Here is a 20,199-nt window from a genome sequence, read left to right as displayed (position 1 = left end):
ACTATAGACAATGCATCTCTTCTGTCAGGTAAGCTCTTCTTTTCCGTGCTGCTGCTGGGGCATTTGGGTTAAATGGCATTGGCACATGCAGTTCAACATCAAGTCTCCTTAAGTCCTCTAATATTTGCTCATTTATGTCATCAGTACATCCATGATTAATGGAAATGTTGTGTAAAACACAACATGCCACAAAGAATGCTGCGACTTTTTTCGGACTGTACTGTAAAGTGCTACCCTGGAAATCCAGAGTTCTCGCAAAAGCACAATCTGAATTGTCTCTGCGAGACAGTCTGGCAATGAGTAATGATGCATGTTACTTTTACCCCTTGCATCGCGAGGAACCAATCATGTTGGTGTAGATGACGACAATGCTGCAATGAATCAGTCAGTAAACATTGGTCGTAGTGTTACCCAATTGCGTTGAAGTCCGGAATCAGTCAGTAAACATTGGTCATAGTGTTATCCAATTGCGTGCAGTGAGATTTTCAAATGCATGGTGGTGCCGGCCCTCGAGTTGGACCATTTTCATTATTCGTGGCCAGACCCTTAATCTTTCTAGATTACCAGGGTCATGATTTTCCAAGCTAGTAAAGTGCCTCCTGACCTATCCGAACACCTGAAGTGCATCTTCAGTATGCCGAATGTTCGTTCAATTACACTGCGTGTTTGTGTGTGTTTTCGATTATATAGCATTGCCAGGAGATGGCAGACATCTGTCACAGCCTGACGGGTCAGGCGTAGCTTACGCCTACATTCCTCCTCACTGAGGGAAGGATAGGTCTGTCTGGGCCGGCAGACCCTGTCCCTCCCGCATCTAATTCTGTCCCAAGACGTACATCTCACACAATAGAAGAATTATGAGCAAGCGCATCTTAACCAAAATGTGCACACGCTACATTATTGCCAAGGAAAACCATACCAAAATAGCACCAGGGAACGTTTGTGCCGGAACACGCCTCCTCTTTTCTCTGAACCGCCCCCGGGAGCGCAAGTTCATTCCCTAATTTACCGATGTGCGTCTGTGGAGGGAAAAGTCCGCTGTATTCCACTCGAATGCAAAATAGGAATGAAACAAGCGCCAGTGTACAAAGTCACACATATGACCAAAAACCTTTAAATTGTCATAAGATTTCTTTGCCATGTAAACCATTGCCTCCTACTATGCAAACGTTACGTTAGCTAGCAAATTATGCTGATGGCAATACTGGTTGAAAGGTATATTTCGTAGAAATTCATGTTGATTACCAATTCACATTGAATAGTAAAATGTTTTCTTTTTTTATTTGAATATTACTGTATACTATTTCTATATACTATTTATTATTACTAAAATCAGTGGACTACAGGGGAAGATCAGTTACAATACAGCCTCAAAACTAGAATCTATTTCTTCACAGACCCATCCTTGCATGCAAATTATTTGATAAAATGATACCCATATGCAATACACTAATTAAGTAAAAACATCCATAATTGCTTTGCCATGATGTTCTTGTAAAGGTGAAGTCACACATGAACGAAAAAGGTAAACAATTACCTAATTTGCTTAATGTAACTGCAATATCCTATCTAAAAACATATTTTTGTATGATCATTTGTTATATTTGATACAATTTGAATATTATCTGGGCCTAAAGCCATTAACTTATCTATTTACAGCCATATTATCAGTACATTTCTTTATTATGCATTTATATTTGCTAATGTATTCAAATATGCAAATTCTCATTAACTATGTGTGATATAAAAATGTCCCAAGCAGAAATGGATTATACGCGAAAAAGTACTATAGAATCAATTGAGAAATGTTTGGTAGTGACCTTAATCAGATTGTTCTGGGTTTTGCCCTGTCTATATAGGCAACCCTTGAATTCGAACAAATGTTTTGAGGTACTGAAGAATCATCAAGATCTATGTGGAACCTTATCCATATGAAAGATATGGTCTTCAGTAAAGTGCGCCTCAGCTCATAATTTTTTCTTGAAACAGGGTTTCCACTCATTTGCATTGACCACATTTGAAAAGTATTCCATATACTTTTCAAGGACATTGAAAGAAATGTCTAACTGGCCAGGCACAACGGATGGAAATTAGCACACACAGCTAACTGGCTAATTTACAGCATTTTGTCAGTCAATTTAAATAGCATTCTCCCTACCAAATAAGCAAATAAATAAATAAATGACAAAATCGAACGATGAACAAAACTCAATTACGAATTTCATGACTTTTCCAGACCTGGAAAAATAGGATTTCAACTTTCCAGGATTTCCATGACCTTGGGAACCCAAAAGAACATTGATCAGTCATCAAAGGTTCTTCTCCAATGATCCTGGTCTATGCTATTAGAAACCTAAACAAATAACTACAGGTTAGATTCTTGCAAATGTTTTGGTCTTTTTGCCCTTTTTTTATTGACAGAGGACAGTGAAGACTGACCGGAAGCAAGTGGGAGAGAGAGCTGGGACGGGATCAGGAAATGACCCGGGTCAGACTCGAATCGGGTCCCCACGGGTCTCATGGACGCCGTAGTCAGTTGAGCCACAGTCAACAGAAACAGAGTGAGACTTTTGAAATTATATCAAATTAGTAAACAGAATGTGCCTTTACAACATTGGATGAATGGGTGCTAATATTAGGCATGACTGGGTGCTAATATTGCATTAAAGATCAGCCATTTCTTTCTACAACAGTCGAGAGCCCTTTTGCAATTATGTAAGCACATAATGTAATCTGAAAACTGCTGCCCTGATTAAAAAAAACAATACAAAAGATCTCAGCTGGTATTCTGTCTATAATGGAGTGGAATGGAAATGTCTAAGTGTCTCCAAACTTTTGACTGGTAGTGTACATTAAAGGTGACCTGACATACATTTTAAAATGTTTTACCATAGATGTTTTTTTGAAAAAGAAAAGCTATGCAACAGCTGATTTATACATTTGTTTTCTATTATTAAACATTTTGAGTACTAAAAGTTCAATTGCAGGTCACATGTACATGTTTGCCAGCCAATGTCGATGAAACACTTTCCTCAGAGTGTCAAATAATCACATCTGGACACGGACTGGTGCTGTTCAAAAACTTTTCTCTGGTTTATTGGTACCATGGTGTTCAAAAAACCGAAGATCCCTTCAGAGGTAAACAATCTGTGTGTTACGGAACTGGAGGTAGAAATGAATATCGGCCTTGTATAGATATGACAAATACTTAATAATCGCATTCTCTCCCATCACACACACACACACGTGCGCGCACATACATGCACGCGCACACGCGCACACACACACACACACACGTGTAACTGGCAACTCTGCCATTGTCCACACAATCTGAAAGCACATGCTGTCCTCTTACACACTGGGCAGGGGAAACACTGAAGAATCTGCTGTCTTTCTCAGCTGGGGAATCAAAGCCTTTTCTACAGGGGAAATAAAAACCTGAAGGGTGTATGTCTTTATGTCTGTCTTTGTGTCTGTGTGTGTGTGTTCTATAAGGGGAGTTATCCATGGTCCATGGCTGTGACATCTGGAGTCAGTTAAGGATTGTGTGTATGTGTGTGTATGTTCTATGAGGGGAGTTATCCATGGTCCATGGCTGTGATATCTGAAGTCAGCCAAGGATTGTGATTTTGTGTGTGTGTGTGTGTGTGTGTGTGTGTGTGTGTGTGTGAGATGAGTGTTTGACCATTTGAATGTGGCAGCCTGAGTGCAGGGTTCGTCTGGGGATCCCAGCAGTTAGTAGTGTGTCCAGAAATCCTCTCACAAGGAGCAAGAGAAACCGAGAGGGAGAGAGAGGGATAGAGAGAGAGAGAAACTGAGAGGGATAGAGAGAGAGAAACTGAGAGGGAGAGAGAGAGGGATAGAGAGAGAGTGAGAGAGAGAGAGAAATGGAGGGAAGGAAATAGAGATGCGCAAGAATGGTGATGAACCATCATAGACATCTCTTTAAAAAAGTGAAGAGAAGTGAAGAAGAGAAGAGAAGAGCTACATGAAGAGAAAAGAGTAAAAAAACAACAGCACCACAATCTCAGGAAATCTCCCGAAAATTGTGACGTGTGAATGAGAGAAACACAAGCAGGTGAGCTAAGGAGGGAGAGAGAGAGAGAGAGAGAGAGAGAGAGAGAGAGAGAGAGAGAAGCTCAAACTCGAGACAAGGTGACACCAAGCAAGTGAGCTAAGGAGGGAGAGAGTGAGGGAGGGAGAGAGAGAGAGAGAGAGAGAGAGAGAGAGAGAGAGAGAGAAGCTCAAACTCGAGACAAGGTGACACCAAGCAAGTGAGCTAAGGAGGGAGAGAGTGAGGGAGGGAGAGAGAGTGAGAGAGAAAGAGAGAATGGGAGAGCAAGAAACCTCCCTGGCATCTCACTTGACCCACTTGAGGTCCAGGCAGCGGGCGATGAAGGCGTAGGTATCCGCCACCTCCTGGATGACCTTGCTGGTGGGCTTGCCGGCGCCGTGGCCGGACTTGGTGTCCACGTGGATGAGCAGCGGGTTGCTCTGGCCCGGCCAGCGGCCCACGGTGTGCTGCAGCGTGGCGATGTACTTTAGCGAGTGCAGCGGCACCACACGGTCGTCGTGGTCACCGGTCAGCAGCAGCACTGACGGGTACTGAACGCCCTCGCCCTCCGGGATGCGGATGTTGTGCAGCGGAGAGTACCTGCAAGTGCAAACACGCACACATACAGGTGCACACACACACACATACACAGGTGCACACACACGCACGCGGACATACAGGTGCACACACACACGCGCACATACAGGTGCACACACACACAGGTGCGCGCACACACACGCACACGCACACGCACTTTAGTTGATGTGTCTGTGTTATATGTATGTATTCTTGTGAGGCTTTTGCACACACGGTTATTACAATTTCCCCTGTGCACAATAAAGACTCTCTCTTTATCTATAACTATATAATAATAATAATAATAATAATAATAATAATAATAATACAATTATAAAAAAAGTCTTCTAAGTATATCTTAGAAGAAACAATCATCTGTTCAAAAACAACAGGGCTCTTGCACTTTCAGCACTCAGGCCCTAAACATAACACAGGCTATATTTGTGTGGTCCAAAAACAACCAATATGGATGGATGAACGTAAAGCTATTCATTCAATCTATTCTATAAATACGAGAGTTTTAGGCGCAGTACGCCAACACCGCGCTGCACTGACTTGATGAGCCAATCAAACTGCTCCTTGATCTCGGAGCAGCCAAAGTCGGTGGTCCAGGCATGGCCGATGGTGAACTTGTGGAACTTCAGCATGTCCATCACCCCCACCTGCGCCACGGCACAACCGAACAGATCTGGCCGCTGGTTCACACACGCACCTGATACACACACACACACACACACACACACACACACACACACACACACACACACACACGAATAACATGATACAGGCAATTTGAGTACACCATGGTGCAGTATTTATTTCCCTTGTATACACACACAGCAAGCGGTTTGGAAGCAGTTGCTTCAGTGTCTCCACACACAGACAGACACTCCGTTGTCTTACCCACGAGCAGTCCTCCATTGGAGCCTCCGTTGATGGTGAGCTTTTTGGGGGAGGTGTAGCCATCTTTAATCAGGTACTCGGCTGCACACTGGAAATCTGTGAAGACGTTCTGCTTGTTCCCCAACATGCCAGCTACCAAGTGAGGGAGGGAGAGAAGAGAAGAGAAGAAAAGAGAAGAAAAAAGAAGAGAGAGAGGAAAAAAAGAGAAGAAAGAGAGATAATAGGAGAGAAGAGAGAGGAAGAGAGGAAGGGGAAGAGAGAGAGGAAGAGAGAGAGAGAAAGGGAGAGAGAGAGAGAGAAAGGGAGGGAGAGAGAGAGAAAGACAGAGCGAGAGAGAGAGGTATGGAGAAGGGCAAGTTTTAAATTAGTTTCCATATAAGTTTCCATAAAGTAACACTTTATTTAGAAAACCTTTTGTTAGTGTTTTGGCATATGCAAACATACATACGGTCAAACAATACAGTCTGTGGTGTTACCTTTGTGCCAGGTCTCTCCATATTCGCCCCCTCCTCTTATGTTAGCCACCGCTAACACTCCCCCAAGGTGGCGCACAAAGATGAGCCGAGACACACTGAAACACACACACACACACACACACACACACACACACACACACACACACACACAGCAACAGAAAGAGGCAGCTAGTACTCTTGCACCAAGAATAGCAAATTGTCAGAATAATGCACTTATAATAAAATTAAAAAATATATATATAATTATAAAAACAACTCTGAATTATGTTGTTTCCATGTGTGTGTGTGTATGGTGGTGTGGGTAGGGGGTAGTTTTGTGATCTACCGTGTGGGTGTGTGATTGATGTGTGACCTGCGTGTACCTGGTGTGTGCGCGTGTGTGCGCTTTCTCACCTATAGCTGGGTGTGATGGAGATGTTAAAGCCTCCGTAACCGTACAGGAAAGCAGGGTGGGAACCGTCCAGCTTAATGCCCTTCTTATGTACAATGAACATGGGGACCTGTGTGCCATCCTTACTGGGGTAGAACACCTGAGACGCATGGACACAGACATACAGGGGGGCGCGGGGGGGTGGAGAGAGAGAGAGAGAGAGAGAGAGAGAGAGAGAGAGAGAGAGAGAGAGAGAAAGAAAGAAAGAAAAAAAAAGAGAAAGAAAGAAAGAAAGAAAGAAAGAAAGAAAGAAAGAAAGAAAGAAAGAAAGAAAGAAAGAAAGAAAGAAAGAAAGAAAGAAAGAAAGAAAGAAAGAAAGAAAGAAAGAAAGAAAGAAAGAAAGAAAGAAAGAGAGAGAGAGAGAGAGAGAGAGAGAGAGAGAGAGAGAGAGAGAGAGAGACAGGGCCCTCATTTAAACACTGGGCAAAGTCTAAAGTCCAACTAAAGCTTGCTTAATAACTATGCAAAATCTATTTACATATTTATTACCATGAGAAAGATCCTCAGCTAAAAGCTGTCTCATGCCATATGATGGCGTTAGTTCACGCACACACCACACAATGGTGTTAGTTCACAGACACAGACACACACACACACACCACATGACGGCGCTAGTTCATTACATTACATTTGGCTGACGAATTTTTACCCAAAGCGACTAACAACATGGTAACAGTTTTAAAGCAATTCTCTCAACAATTTAACAATTTAAAAACGGTAGGGTACAGTAAGAATACGTGCATCAGTGAGTGCTGTTTTTAAACAGTTGAGTGTCAGTTCAAGACGGCTGGTAAGTGCTAGGATCAGCAAGACTTGTTGTAAGTGGTGCTATGAGAGGAGATGTCCTCTAAAGAGCTGGGTCATCAGGAGTTTTTTAAAAATGGAGAGGGATGTCCCTGCCCTTGTAGGAACTGGCAGTGTGTTCCACCAACGAGGAACAACAAATGAGAAAAGTTTGGATTGGCCTGAGCGTACCGGTGGTAGAGCTAGACGTCGTTCGTCTGAGGAGCGCAGCGGTCTAGAGGTAGCGTATGTCTGTATGAGGGCATTCAAGTAGGTGGGAGCAGAACCGTAGACTACTTTGTAGGTAAGTGTTAGAGCCTTGAATTTGATGCGGGCCGCCATAGGTAGCCAGTGTAGCACACTGTTCATGCACACACCACATGATGGCGCTAGTTCATGCATGGGAACTTTGCTCATAGACTGACTTTGCACTTTGCCCAGCATTTAAAAATTAGGGCCCACAATTGCAGCGACATACAGCTTAAGACATAAAAAAAATACAAAGGTGTGCAATACTTTGTGAGAATGTGTGTGTGTGTGTGTGTGTGTGTGTGTGTGTGTGTGTGCGCGTGGTGATACCTGAGTAGTCTGGTACTCTGAGGGGTCGAAGCCCTTGACAGTGACCTCCCTGAAGACATGAGGCTGGAGAGGCTCCTTGGTGAGATCACAGTGGTAGATGATGGCTAGCATAGGAGAAGAGAGTGTGTGAGTGTGTGAGTGTGTGAGTGTGTGTGTGAGTGTGTATGCGTGAGAGAAACAGAGATACAATATTTTAATTGAAATTTTGTGGACAGATTTGTCCTTGTCTGTGGATCAGAACATGATTATATGGCATAAACATCAGATTGTTATTGCTAATCAAGCTTGAACAAGTTTTTTTATATTTATATACTTATATTACTTTTTCTGCTGTAAGTGCATGTTGTGTGTGATGTCTGTATGCTACTGAGACCTTGAATTTCCCCTTGGGGAGCAATAAAGTATCTATCTATCTATCTATCTATCTATCTATCTATCTATCTAGCTTGTGTGTGTGTGTGTGTGTGTGTGTGTGTGTACCTGGCGAGAGGAAAGAGGTGAAGTAGTAGAAGATCTCCGAGTCCTTCTTGCGGCCTGTGAAGCCCACGAGCGAGCCCACATCGAGGGGGAAGGTCCGCACCTCCTCGCCCGACGCCAGCCGGAACATCTTCAACACGTTCTTCACATCGTGCAGGAAACACACAAACAGGAAGCTGGAGAAGGTGCAGGTGGCGAACACTGAGAAAAAGAGAAAGAGATAGAGAGCGAGAGAGCGAGAGTGAGAGAGTGTAGGGAGACAAGGAGACAAGGACAACAGTAAGTTACTGGATTGATGTTTTGGAATCGATCAAATAGACACACACACACGCACGCAGGCACGATTTTGCTTGCAAGGTCATATAAGTACAGACATACAAGGATCTGCACACCAAAGACGACAGAAAACGACAAGATTTTATTTTGTCGTTTGGTCTGCAGTCCTTTATCCTGTGGGGTCGAACATGTTTTATTTAGTATCCTTTGATACATATCCCAATAGATGTGTTCTTCATGAAGAATCAAAAAGATAAAAAAAAAATATTTATTAAACCCCGTCTAAACTGTACATAGGCCATACCAGGAAATGTCAGGCAGACAGATTGGAGGTGTGAGCATTTCTTTCTTTATATTTTGTGATCTTAAAGCAGTTAAGGTGGCCTTGCTGCAAGGCAAGGCAAAAACATGTCGTGCTGCGAGATGTTTTCTTTCATTTTTACGTTGTGGTCCTACCCAGGACACATGCGTTTATTTATCCTTCACATGACCATATAGGCCCATCATCAAAATTCATTTGTAGCTGATAACAAAACTAGTTGCCTGATAAGCACATAATTGGTAAATTGTTGTCATTGTTGCTTTAATTTATGGAGCCCTTTTAATTTCATGTGCTCACACAAAACTTTCACAAAACGTGTGAGGACGCAAAACTCTGCCGGCTGTATATTAATGTAGCCTGGGGCATGCTGGAGACAGTGACAGCTAGAGAAATGACTACAGTACAGGAGTTAGTTGTACTATATTTTAATCTAGCTCTTCATTATAAGGACATTGCTGCTTTGCTTACAAGTCGTCACCATTATATTGCTTCCATACAACATTTAAAACAAATTCTGAAGTCTTGTAACCTGTTCTGGCGCATGGGATACACCGATTTGGATCGGGCAATTACTTTCATTTATGAACAGTTACAAACATCTGGACAACTCCACGAATATAGGTGGATGTACACAAAATGCAAGGAGAATAAATGTATTAAACATGAGGAGGATGTTTGTTTAATTCAAGGAGAACTAGACCCAAGAGGTGTTGAACTCGGTGTAAGGAAAGGGCCTAATTTTATGTGGTTAGGGCTGGGATAAACGATTATTTTTTAAACGATTAATCTAGCGATTATTTTTTCGATGCATTGATTAATCTAACGATTCATTTTTTCAGTCCGATTCGATTTCGATTCGATTATCTCCCCATTAATTCACTAATAGCAACTTATACATGTTCATTTACACATCTGAATGAAAAAAACATGAATTCTTGAACATTGCAATATATGTTTATTGCTCTTAAGATTCCAAAATAAAAGACTATACAAGTGCAAAGTAATGCATTCTTAGTCAGAGGTAGCATTCAATAAAGTTCAGTAGTGTATGTCTAATTGAGTGCCTGTCATTTTAAGATGTTCGTGTGGGAATCCTTGCAATTAACATTAACACAGTTAAAAGGCTGCTGATGTGTGGATGCAATTCATAACGTAGTTAGTTCAAATAACGGTTCGTACTTCTCCTTTGGACAAGCACTTTTGAGTCTTGGAAAACACTTTTCCATTTACATCGGGATTTTGCAAACATTCAGAGTCAATAAAATGAGCCTGAGTAACGAATACAAGCAGCTGCAAGTAAGCATGCTAAACTTGACATCCAAACAGTATTCTAACGTTAGCTTTGAAATACTGCTTGATTGCATACTGTAACTTAACTTAGTTTGGTCTCCTCAATGTAGGCCTACTATGTTGTGATAAGACCTTAGCAGAGTTTACCTTAACTTTAATGCTGCAGTTTTGAACAAATTTGCGCAGCATGGTCACGATGCTAAGCGGATTTAATAGCAATTTAGCCGACTGTGTTCTATGCAGTGCTTTTATGTGGCAACAACAATGGTGAATAATTTGTTAAATGCACATGCAGAGAAGGAGCAGTGGGCTCGTTACGAGAGAGAGCAGGCGGGGCGAGGAAAGGCTGTGTGAGTAAAAAGTGCAGCTCAATGAAATTATCTTATCTTTAATTTAGTAGGACTACAACATAGAACATCAATGTGTGGTGGCCGGTTTTGATTTCGTGGTGCCCAGCCACAGATTAGTCAACGTATGGAAAACACTGAAGGTGTAAAATTAAAAATATTTATGTTATGCTTGACGAATCGACGCTCATATTTTGAGTCGACGTATTTTTTGCGTCGACGTCATCGATTACGTCGACGCGTTGTCCCAGCCCTAATACATATGCATCGCACACACACAAACACACCCGCATTGCACATACGTACACGCATCATCACACACACGCATCATCACACATATGCACAAGCACACATTCACACGCACACACATCGCACACATACGCACACACACACGCATCATCACACATACGCACAAGCACATATTTGCACGCACACACATCGCACACATACGCACACACACACACACACACACTCTCTCTCTCTCTCCCTCTCTCTCTCTTACCGAGGACATCCTTGTCGTGCTGGGGGATGAGCTCTTTCCAGGCGCTCATGGCAGGCTGGCTGAAGTCGATGTTGATGAGGCGGTATCGTGGGGCGTCCAGGTTGGTTTTGAAGGTGAATACTGTGCCCTCGTTGGTCACGTACTCGTACTCCGCGTCAAAGTTGTCAATCAACTTCACCCACGGCAACAGCCCTGACGACGCCAAAACAAGTCACATCACATCACTAGGACCATCACCACCGATTATCACAATAAAATATAACTCCTAATACCTGCTTCAATCAACATTATATTAAGATTTACTCATTTAGGGTCATTTAAGGACATAATTTAGAGAAAATATAAGCATAACAAGCTATTTGTCTATTCCAAAGCCATTTACAGTACAGATGTTAATTATGTATTTACTATTTACAAATATACAGTACATATCAGCAGCCCATGTGCGCTCAACAGGTATAGAGCCCCACATCTTGCTCTACTGGGTGAGGACGTGGAACCGATATGAATGGCCAGATTGTAGTGGACAGTGGGGGTGTGTACCTGTAATGCCCTGGGGTACAGTCTGAAGGTCGCAGTACCACAGCCGGTTAACGGGGTCACAGCCCTCTCTGATGGACAAGAGCACATATCGGCCATCATCTGAAACCTACACACACACACACACACACACAGACAGACTGCATGAATACACCCGACAAACTTTCAGGTGCTCACGCAAATCTTTTTCGTGTGAGGACGCAAAACTCTTGTGTGAGCACATGGAAGCCGGCTGTATATTAATGTAGGAGACAGTGACAGCTAGCTCTGCAGAGAATAAGCCTACACGTAAAGCTCCGGGAGGGGGGGTGGTTACTTGTGTCTATTCTAATGAAATAAAGTTCAGACTTGGTAATGACGGTATGGTATTTATGGCCCTTCACAATGTTCCATAGAGTCCATGGATCCATAAACAGTCCGATAATTCAAACTACACAAACTATCATTCCTAAGATGTTCTGCTTTAACACTGCTTTAGAAATAAATGAAGTTTGAAGTTAGCCAAGCCATAGTCATGACTTGAATTTAAGCTTGTCTGATTTCAATTGTCATCTGTAACTCAGATGTAATATACTGTGAAAACTGCACAGGCATGTAATTTATGTTGATTTAGATCACAAAATATTATTGATACATAACTTTGCCTCAGTTACTACTAAGTTATTACTAGATGTACCGCAAAGCGGTACAAAATATGACTGCCGCTCAGTCCTGCACATTCTCTCCACAAAAAGAAAGAGATCAAAACGGAAAACAATGGTTCAGTGTCATCCTTGTGGGGCTACATGCCCACCAACTTTCATGCACCCTGGTCTTTCAGTCCCGGGAATCGTTGACACAAAATTGCTGGGAAAAAAAAAACATCCGGAAGGAAATAAACTCTGACTGACTAAACCTATATGACCGCCTTTGTTAAGAGTTCAGTTGCTTGTCACAACGTTTTTGGAAGTACAGAAATTGTGTGTTTGTAGCGCAAGGAAGTCATTGAATGCCCTTCTGCATTTGGCCTGAAAGGTAAAACATTGCTCCGAGACTTATTAGGCGACGTGGTCACTCACTACAATGGGCATTTTACAGGCCCATTTAACCCTTAGAACCCGATTGACGCAAAGTGCGTCAAAAAACACACCCTTTCTTCTCTGTTACATTGTTCCGGAACTGTTCATCGCAGCGAGATGAAACCTTTATTGCATGACAGAGCAGAAGTGGGGCTTTCCAAAGAGACTACACACTTGTCTGTACGATGAAGTACGAAAATTAAAAAAAATCAAATTGCATCATATTTACAGCCTATACTTCTCTGCGTTCACCTGCGCACCCATTACTCTCGTTTGAATTACTCGCGAACCTGTGATCGCATAGATATGGCAAGCATATCAGATGAAAGAGGAGACACAGGGCTATCCATTGGCACCATGTTTATCGATCCTTCTGGCTTATAAAAACAGACGAAGTGACTGCAATATAATAACGTCATGTACACAAACCAACGCTGCACACCCATTACTCTCGTTTGAATTACTCGCAGACCCGTGATCGGATAGATATGCCACGCATGTCAGATGAAAGAGGAGACTCAGAGCTATCTTTCAGCTAGCTGATACCAAGTACATATACAAGGTACACTGTATACATATAGCTGGACTTACCCCACGTTTTTGTCTGTTCTTGTGGCAAAGCATATTTATAATCCAACGCTATCGTGTATTTTTCTATGGCAAAGCTAATCCGGTTTTGAGATCCTAGCAAATTCCTGCATTGCATCCCAATTTGTTCAACAAAGAAACACCTTTTTTGCCTTTACTTTGTTCATGGCAATGGAGTAAAAAGTTGAGAAACATTACATACACCATAGACACGCAGGCTAACACGCAACCTCGGGTCAAGTCAGGTCAGATCAGTTCGTGTCACAGATATGGAGCGCAGAAAGGTCATTTTTCATCACTAAATACAAAATGGCATTTATTTCAGTAAATCACACACCACATATTTCTGTAAATTGCTCAGCCCCAGAGTATCCCTCCAACATGGCAATTATATTGCCCGATTCAGGACATTCTGCCCTACACACACATGAAATGCATGTAGAGCTATGAGCTTGCTGTGGTGAGATACATGTCGAAATATAAGAATTTTTATAATACGCTTTTTATATTTTAATTCTTTACAAATCAATGCTACACTAACAATGCTAGTACTAACACATGAAATGATGTCAGATCTGGATAGCCTAGACTCTGCTGAAAACAACAATATATAATATGTGTGTGAGGCACTTACAATGACCAGAATAAATCCTTATGAATAAAGGTAGTGAAAATGCCCTAAAAATAGCTTAGGGTTCTAAAGGTTAAGATATAGAAGGTAAATATACACTGGAATATTTCCGTAAGAGCCTTTTTCCATATTGACAAATGTTGATAATAACATGTACTGTATATGCCTGTTAATGGTGAAAATAAGTGATTTATTTCAACATAGCATATTCGTCCGTCCCATAAGGTTACACTGTAGAATCATCTGATGTTGGTCTTAAACATGGCGCCCATGATTTGAGTTCTCTGAACTCTCTATATATACGGCTCTGACCCATAACACATTAGAGTGACACCTAGTGGACCAAATGAAGTGCTAAAATGTCATTAGAGGGCTGCTAAAATTTCATTTCATAACAAAGTACCCAACAGGCACACCAATGGATTCCTTACTCTAGGGTCTCAGTTCAGAGAACATGAATGTCAATAGTTTGTGTCAGAATTGATGCACATGTGTGCCTGGAGTATATGGCGCGGGGAGAAGCACGGTGTGAGTTTGTGCCTGTGTTTGTGAGTAACAGGAGGCGACACCGGGCACGAAACTGAAGCATTCCTTTCGCATAGCGTCTGCTGCAACAATTAGCTTCCACTATAATCAATGGAATTGGCTACACCAGACGTGATCGTGGAGTGTCCGTTCAAAAAAATTAGACCAGTCTACTAAGGCTACATTTTTATGCTACGTGAGCGGATCACTTTAGTTGTGGACCCAGTGTAGCCTGGGCCTGAGTGTGTGTAGGCGGGTCAGTCGGTCACCTCTACTCCGCTCATCCACTTGGGCTGGTCAGGGAACTCCGCACACAGCACGTCCTCAGACTGAGGAGTGCCCAGCACGTGGTAGTAGAGCTTCTGGTGCAAGTTGGTGGATGTCTCCGTACCTGCATCAGAGGAGGGGGACAAGGGAGGGTGAGGGTGACAGAGAGAGAGAGAGAGAGAGAGAGAGAGAGAGAGAGAGAGAGAGAGAGAGAGAGAGAGAGAGAGAGAGAGAGAGAGAGAGAGAGAATTCTGTATGAGGATTACTACGCTGCTTACAACTGCTTGTCACCTCACAGGGAGAGAGACAGCCCTTACTTTCATTTGATCTTGATCAGATCAAAACGTGTCAGCTATTTTACACTGAACAATCCTTTGTGGGGCAAAGGAACAAAGACCCAATTTCACGAGAGAGAAAGGAAAAGATCAACATGTGGAGGAGACCTTAGATATTAGAAAGCTAAATACCGCATTGGGCTCCAGAACGTACGTAAATAGCAATTGCTGCCCCCAGGTCTTGGTGGGGGCAGCAATCACTGGAGGCCAATGGAGGAGCACGTGACTCTGACTAGAAATCAGACAGGTGTCTGTGATTGCCTGCAAATGTTGCCCATAAACAATAAAGGTGCTGCCCCCACCAATATGGCGGCCGCATTTACAATGCCACCTAATAGAACTAGACAGTCAATGCGGTATCTAGCTTTCTATATCTATGGAGGAGACCAGGACAAGAAAATACACAAAATCCTGAGGTCAGAGGTCAGGTCAGTGGTTGCTGCTGCTCTCACTCACCGTCGCTCTTGCCCTCCTGCTTGGGGTAAGAGTTGTAGAAGAGGCCACGGCCGTCGTGGGTCCAGGCCATGCAGCTGAACTTGACCTGCTCCAGCTTGTCCTCCAGGGGCTTGGCCCCGTCCACGCGCAGGAAGCGGATCTCCACCCAGTCCGAGCCACTGGCGCTGATCCCGTACGCCAGCATGTCACCTTCCTCCGAGAATGCGTAACCTGAGGGACAAAGACACACACACAGGTTCATGTATAGATATGTAGGTGCCCCCCATACTATAAATATACATTCATGTGCCATGTCAAAACAACAGAGGACCTGGACACGACACACACACACAAAACAATGCATGTATTGACATAATTACCTCCCTGCACACACACACATTCATGTCATTAAGCCAAAACTACAGAGGCCCTTGTCTAGATCTGATAGGATACTCTTTGTGTCCGAACAAATCAAATGTGAGTGTAGTCATGACGACACCCATGAAGTCACTGGTGCAACCAAAACCCAGCCTCAGTGTTTGCCTATCCAATACCTTATCTACTAATAGGCCAAAGACTAATCATCTATCTCAATCTATCAAATCTGAATTGACAGCATCCAATAATCACAATCACAATCACACACACACACACACACAGAGACATAGAGAGAAAGAAAGAAAGAAAGAGAGAGAGAGAGAGAGAGAGACACACTCAACAGTTTGTTTGTTAATCTTGGATCAATTTGCCATATATTGTACAAGCAGTCTTATTCCTTATGTATAAATGTTCTGCTTTGCTTTGGCAATGCAAAATCATTTGTCATGCTAATAAAGCTCACTTTAATTGAAAGAGAGAGAGATATCACTGACCTCGCAGGGCCACTGTTCCATCCTCAGAGAACGTGTTGGGGTCTAGAAACACTGTGGGTTCTGCCTCCAGGGTCTCCTGAACGTACATGACACTCTGGTTCTGGAGCCCAGTGTTGTAGAAATGAAAGTATCTGCAGAACACCAGAGGAAGAACATTCTAGAACACCCCCGGATACATCACCATGCCAGACAGAGCTTCACCTGAGTGTAATATTTGCAGTGATTCCTTACCGACTGCCCCTTTTGAATGGACAACTGTATTTGGGGTAGTCATACAGCTCAGTCATGCGCTCTTTGAAGACCTCACGGACTTCGCAACCCTCCAGGAATGGTGCAGTCAATTGATTCTGAGCATTCACAAAGGCCTGAGAAAGCGTGCAGAGGAGTGAGAATCTTGCAACAGTAGGGGGCGCCAAAATATTCATTGCATACTTGGCAACAGTAAAATATATATATAATCTGTCATCCAAGTCTGATGTAATGAAAGGTCAATAGTTTTTCCTGCGCCATTTAACTCAACAAGTGAAGCAGCATTGCAGTACATTTGCTGTAAAAACGCTGTCTTTTGTAAACCAAAAAGGGCGCTACTGAGCCAACCTGTGTCTTTTCACTGTCTGGGTCCTCCAACCAGCTGTATGGGTCAGGGATCTTCTGGCCATGGTACTCATCCACCTGACGAGATTTTAGACAAGGGAAATTTACAAAGGGCCACACTTAATCAACTTGACTGTGACAACTGCATATTTTTCTTACTGATTGGTAATACCAAGCTTATGTCAACAGTCAGGCAAATACTCATCATTAATAAATACTATGATCATACAAACCTATGGCTCTAAAGGCTGGCTTAAAACATCAGCACAACTCACTGAACCTGGCTACGTTCACTTGCAATCATCAACAGCTAACTGCAACTAGCTTGCTAATGACAGCTACCCCTCATACTTCAGTTAAGTTACAGTAGGCTTACCCCTGACATTTTATTCAAACACTGCAGCTGAACATTGCACTGCAACTGAAGGCTTCATGTTGTTTCCCCCTTCGCTACAGCCTTAAATCAATAATGAAGAATACATAGTATTAACGTGTTACACTCAGACTATGACGTCTAGTTATATGATGTAAGATTAACGTTAGCATAAATAAGTTAACATGTAACTAACGATTGTCACAAATATTGAGGGAGTGGCAACTTTGGCATTGCAGGACTAACGTTAGGACAATGGCCTTTACGTGCTGGTCTTATATTGGTCAGTTTTTCAGAATCGTTAAGGAACCGTTAGAACAGTGAGCGTCTGTCATTATGTTTTCAAGCTAGACAAAGACCGGTGGTTAACATCCATTCATTACAAGGCTAACCAATGCTAACGATAGCTACCACCCGGCATGATGATGATGGAGGCATCTGAGCTAACGTTAGTTTGGCTAGTTAGCATTAAGAGATGTCGCTACTTACCACTGCTTCATCACGGTATACTTGTGGATACTGGAAAGACATTTTTAAGTGGAACTGACTAGATGATTTCTGACAGTGACGTCGAGTCTGAGGAATATGGTAACAGTTCGATATTACTTCTCTCTGTGATTCTCCCAGTATCGATTTTTGACGGATGAGAGTTCGAATTCGCCAGCCAACGAATCTAGGTAAAGACAACATCTTTGAGGATCATCTGGGAGTAATGTTGACAGCACCCTCTACAGAAAAATATCGTTACTGCATGCGAAGGGGGCCCTACGGAGCCTCCGAAGGACCATGGTGGGAATTAGCTTTTTAGAGGTACAAAGTTATTTTTAGAGCTCTTTTTGCGTTCCCTCGCAAAAGTTTTGCGTTTCCTTGCAAAGTCAAACGTATTTGGGAACGCACCTGCCACCTCTAGAAAGATAATTCCCATGGTCCTTTGGCGGCTCCTTGGGTCCTATAGGCATGTCATTTTGTTGGTCTACCAAATTCTCTTTATAGCCTATACACATAATTTAAAATTCTCAATTCTAATTATGTACAATATTGAGTTGCCGTTTTCCTCAATCGCTTTAATGCTTGTGTCAGCTCTGACATCTGACAACAGTTAGCCTACTATAACACACAGGTCTAAATCACTCTGGCCAAAATGACACATCCCAAAACATTTAAAACTTTAAAACATGCAGAAAAAATTTAAGTTGAAGTTTGCCTTCAAAATAACACAACTTGTAGTCAAATTACTGTTTGCTTTCAATCAATCATTACACACTGCTCAACGAAATGCAAAACACTGTTCAAAATGAGGAGTTTCAGCCTTCATTTTTGCTATGTCTGTGCAATTTCTTTTTAATTTTTCTGGTGTCAATGCATTGAATATAAAACCATGGTATTCATTCCTCCCAAGATGTAACTGCCATTGACATGTAAGACCTACAATGGAACTACAACTCGTCTTTTTTTTTATTGAAATAGACATATAGTATAAGCATATAGACTTGTCAGCTTTTATAGGCCTACTGTTTTCTTTACTAAATAGGCAATACAGTACTTTCTCTAAATCTGCCTTAGATCCATACAAATAGCAACACAGAACAGACATGGTATCTCTTATGGACAATGAATGATTGCTAATTGAAGAATTGTGCAAAGGAGATTCACACATTGACATTACAAGTAGCTTGCAAGCAATATTAGCTATGAATACATGTTTTGTATTTGTTTCACAGAGTTAATCCAATGGAGTATGGAGTCTTTGTATGCAAACTGTGTTACATTTTTTGAAAAAAAATGTGAAACATGAGTTAAACCAATGAAAATGTGGTAAATAATTTGCAAGTGATGACTTATACTCTGCTAAGAAGGTGAAGATCAAGATCAACTGTATCAAAGTTTCATTCAAAGTGTATCAAGTGCATCAAAGCAATTGAGAAAAACTGTAAATCTTTGAAAGACAATCTATATCAGGGGTTTTCAAATGATTGTGAACCAGGGACCACCATTCTGACTAATTACGCAACCCCAGGACCACCACTGAATTAAAACACTAATTCCCACATTGAAACTACAATACTGAATCCATGGTCAGGGACCACCAACAATGCCCTCACGGACCACAAGTGGGCCGCGGACCACTGGTTGAAAACTATATCTATATCTATATTGTTTGGGGCAGCTGTGGCCTACTGGTTAGTGCTTTGGACCTGTAACCGGAGGGTTGCCGGTTCAAACCCCGACCAATAGGCACAGCTGAAGTGCCCTTGAGCAAGGCGCCTAACCCCTCACTGCTCCCCGAGCGCCGCTGTTGTTGCAGGCAACTCACTGCGCCGGGATTAGTGTGTGCTTCACCTCACTGTGTGTTCACTGTGTGCTGAGTGTGTTTCACTAATTCACAGATTGGGATAAATGCAGAGACCAAATTTCCTTCACGGGATCAAAAGAGTATATATACTTATACTTATACTTAGGCTACTTTTCAATTCATGAGGCCTACAGGGGGCGCTGTGCGTCAATGCAAGCCAAAGTGGTTCAGTGCCTTCAGCAAACAACCAGGAGGAGCTGGAGTCCTTGGGAACTGTCATAATCCTGACTGTCTACTCTTTGAATGTCTTGAAGGGACCACCTTTTTATGTTTCTGTATGCATGTTTGCTTCTTGTAATCATTTTTATATATTTTAGCAATTTCTTTATCTCTTATGTATTTCTTTATCTTTTTTGCACCATGGGTTAGAGAGAGAAATGTTTTTTCGATTCCTCTGCATGCCTAGTACATGTGGATAAATTTACAATAAAGCTGACTTTGACTTTGACTAAATCAGGTGTCAGTGGTGTTGTGTGTAAATATGTGTGTATTTTAGCAAGCATGCACCTGCACACGCATGCGTATATTTGTATGTTTGGAACCTTCACACATACAGGCTCATATTTTGTCATTTCCTTATAGCAGCAGACAGACAGATCAGAATGTGGCTGCT

The 20,199-nt window shown here is 42.3% G+C and overlaps 1 protein-coding gene across 1 annotated transcript; it reads right to left on the bottom strand.

The window, feature by feature from the left end:
• Positions 1–3,069: 3,069 nt before the first annotated feature.
• prep (prolyl endopeptidase) lies at positions 3,070–17,924 on the bottom strand. Its single transcript, XM_076272714.1, has 15 exons — positions 17,723–17,924; positions 16,864–16,938; positions 16,498–16,631; positions 16,267–16,397; positions 15,416–15,625; positions 14,627–14,748; positions 11,559–11,664; positions 11,016–11,207; positions 8,282–8,479; positions 7,802–7,905; positions 6,403–6,539; positions 6,010–6,104; positions 5,534–5,665; positions 5,186–5,342; positions 3,070–4,654 (listed from the first exon to the last, which is right to left on the bottom strand). The coding sequence occupies exons 1-15, from the start codon at positions 17,921–17,923 to the stop codon at positions 4,360–4,362; spliced, it is 2,289 nt and encodes a 762-aa protein (XP_076128829.1). The 5' UTR covers position 17,924; the 3' UTR covers positions 3,070–4,359.
• Between the last annotated feature and the right edge of the window lie 2,275 nt (positions 17,925–20,199).

The sequence above is a fragment of the Alosa pseudoharengus genome, unplaced genomic scaffold (genome assembly GCF_046254945.1).
Source record: "Alosa pseudoharengus isolate Yale_2024_CS ecotype anadromous, Long Island Sound unplaced genomic scaffold, YU_APseudo_1.1 YU_APseudo_1.1_scf_7, whole genome shotgun sequence".
NCBI classification, from domain to species: Eukaryota; Metazoa; Chordata; class Actinopteri; order Clupeiformes; family Clupeidae; genus Alosa; species Alosa pseudoharengus.
Note: the sequence above shows the minus strand (reverse complement) of the source record. Positions and strands in the feature narration are given on the sequence as shown.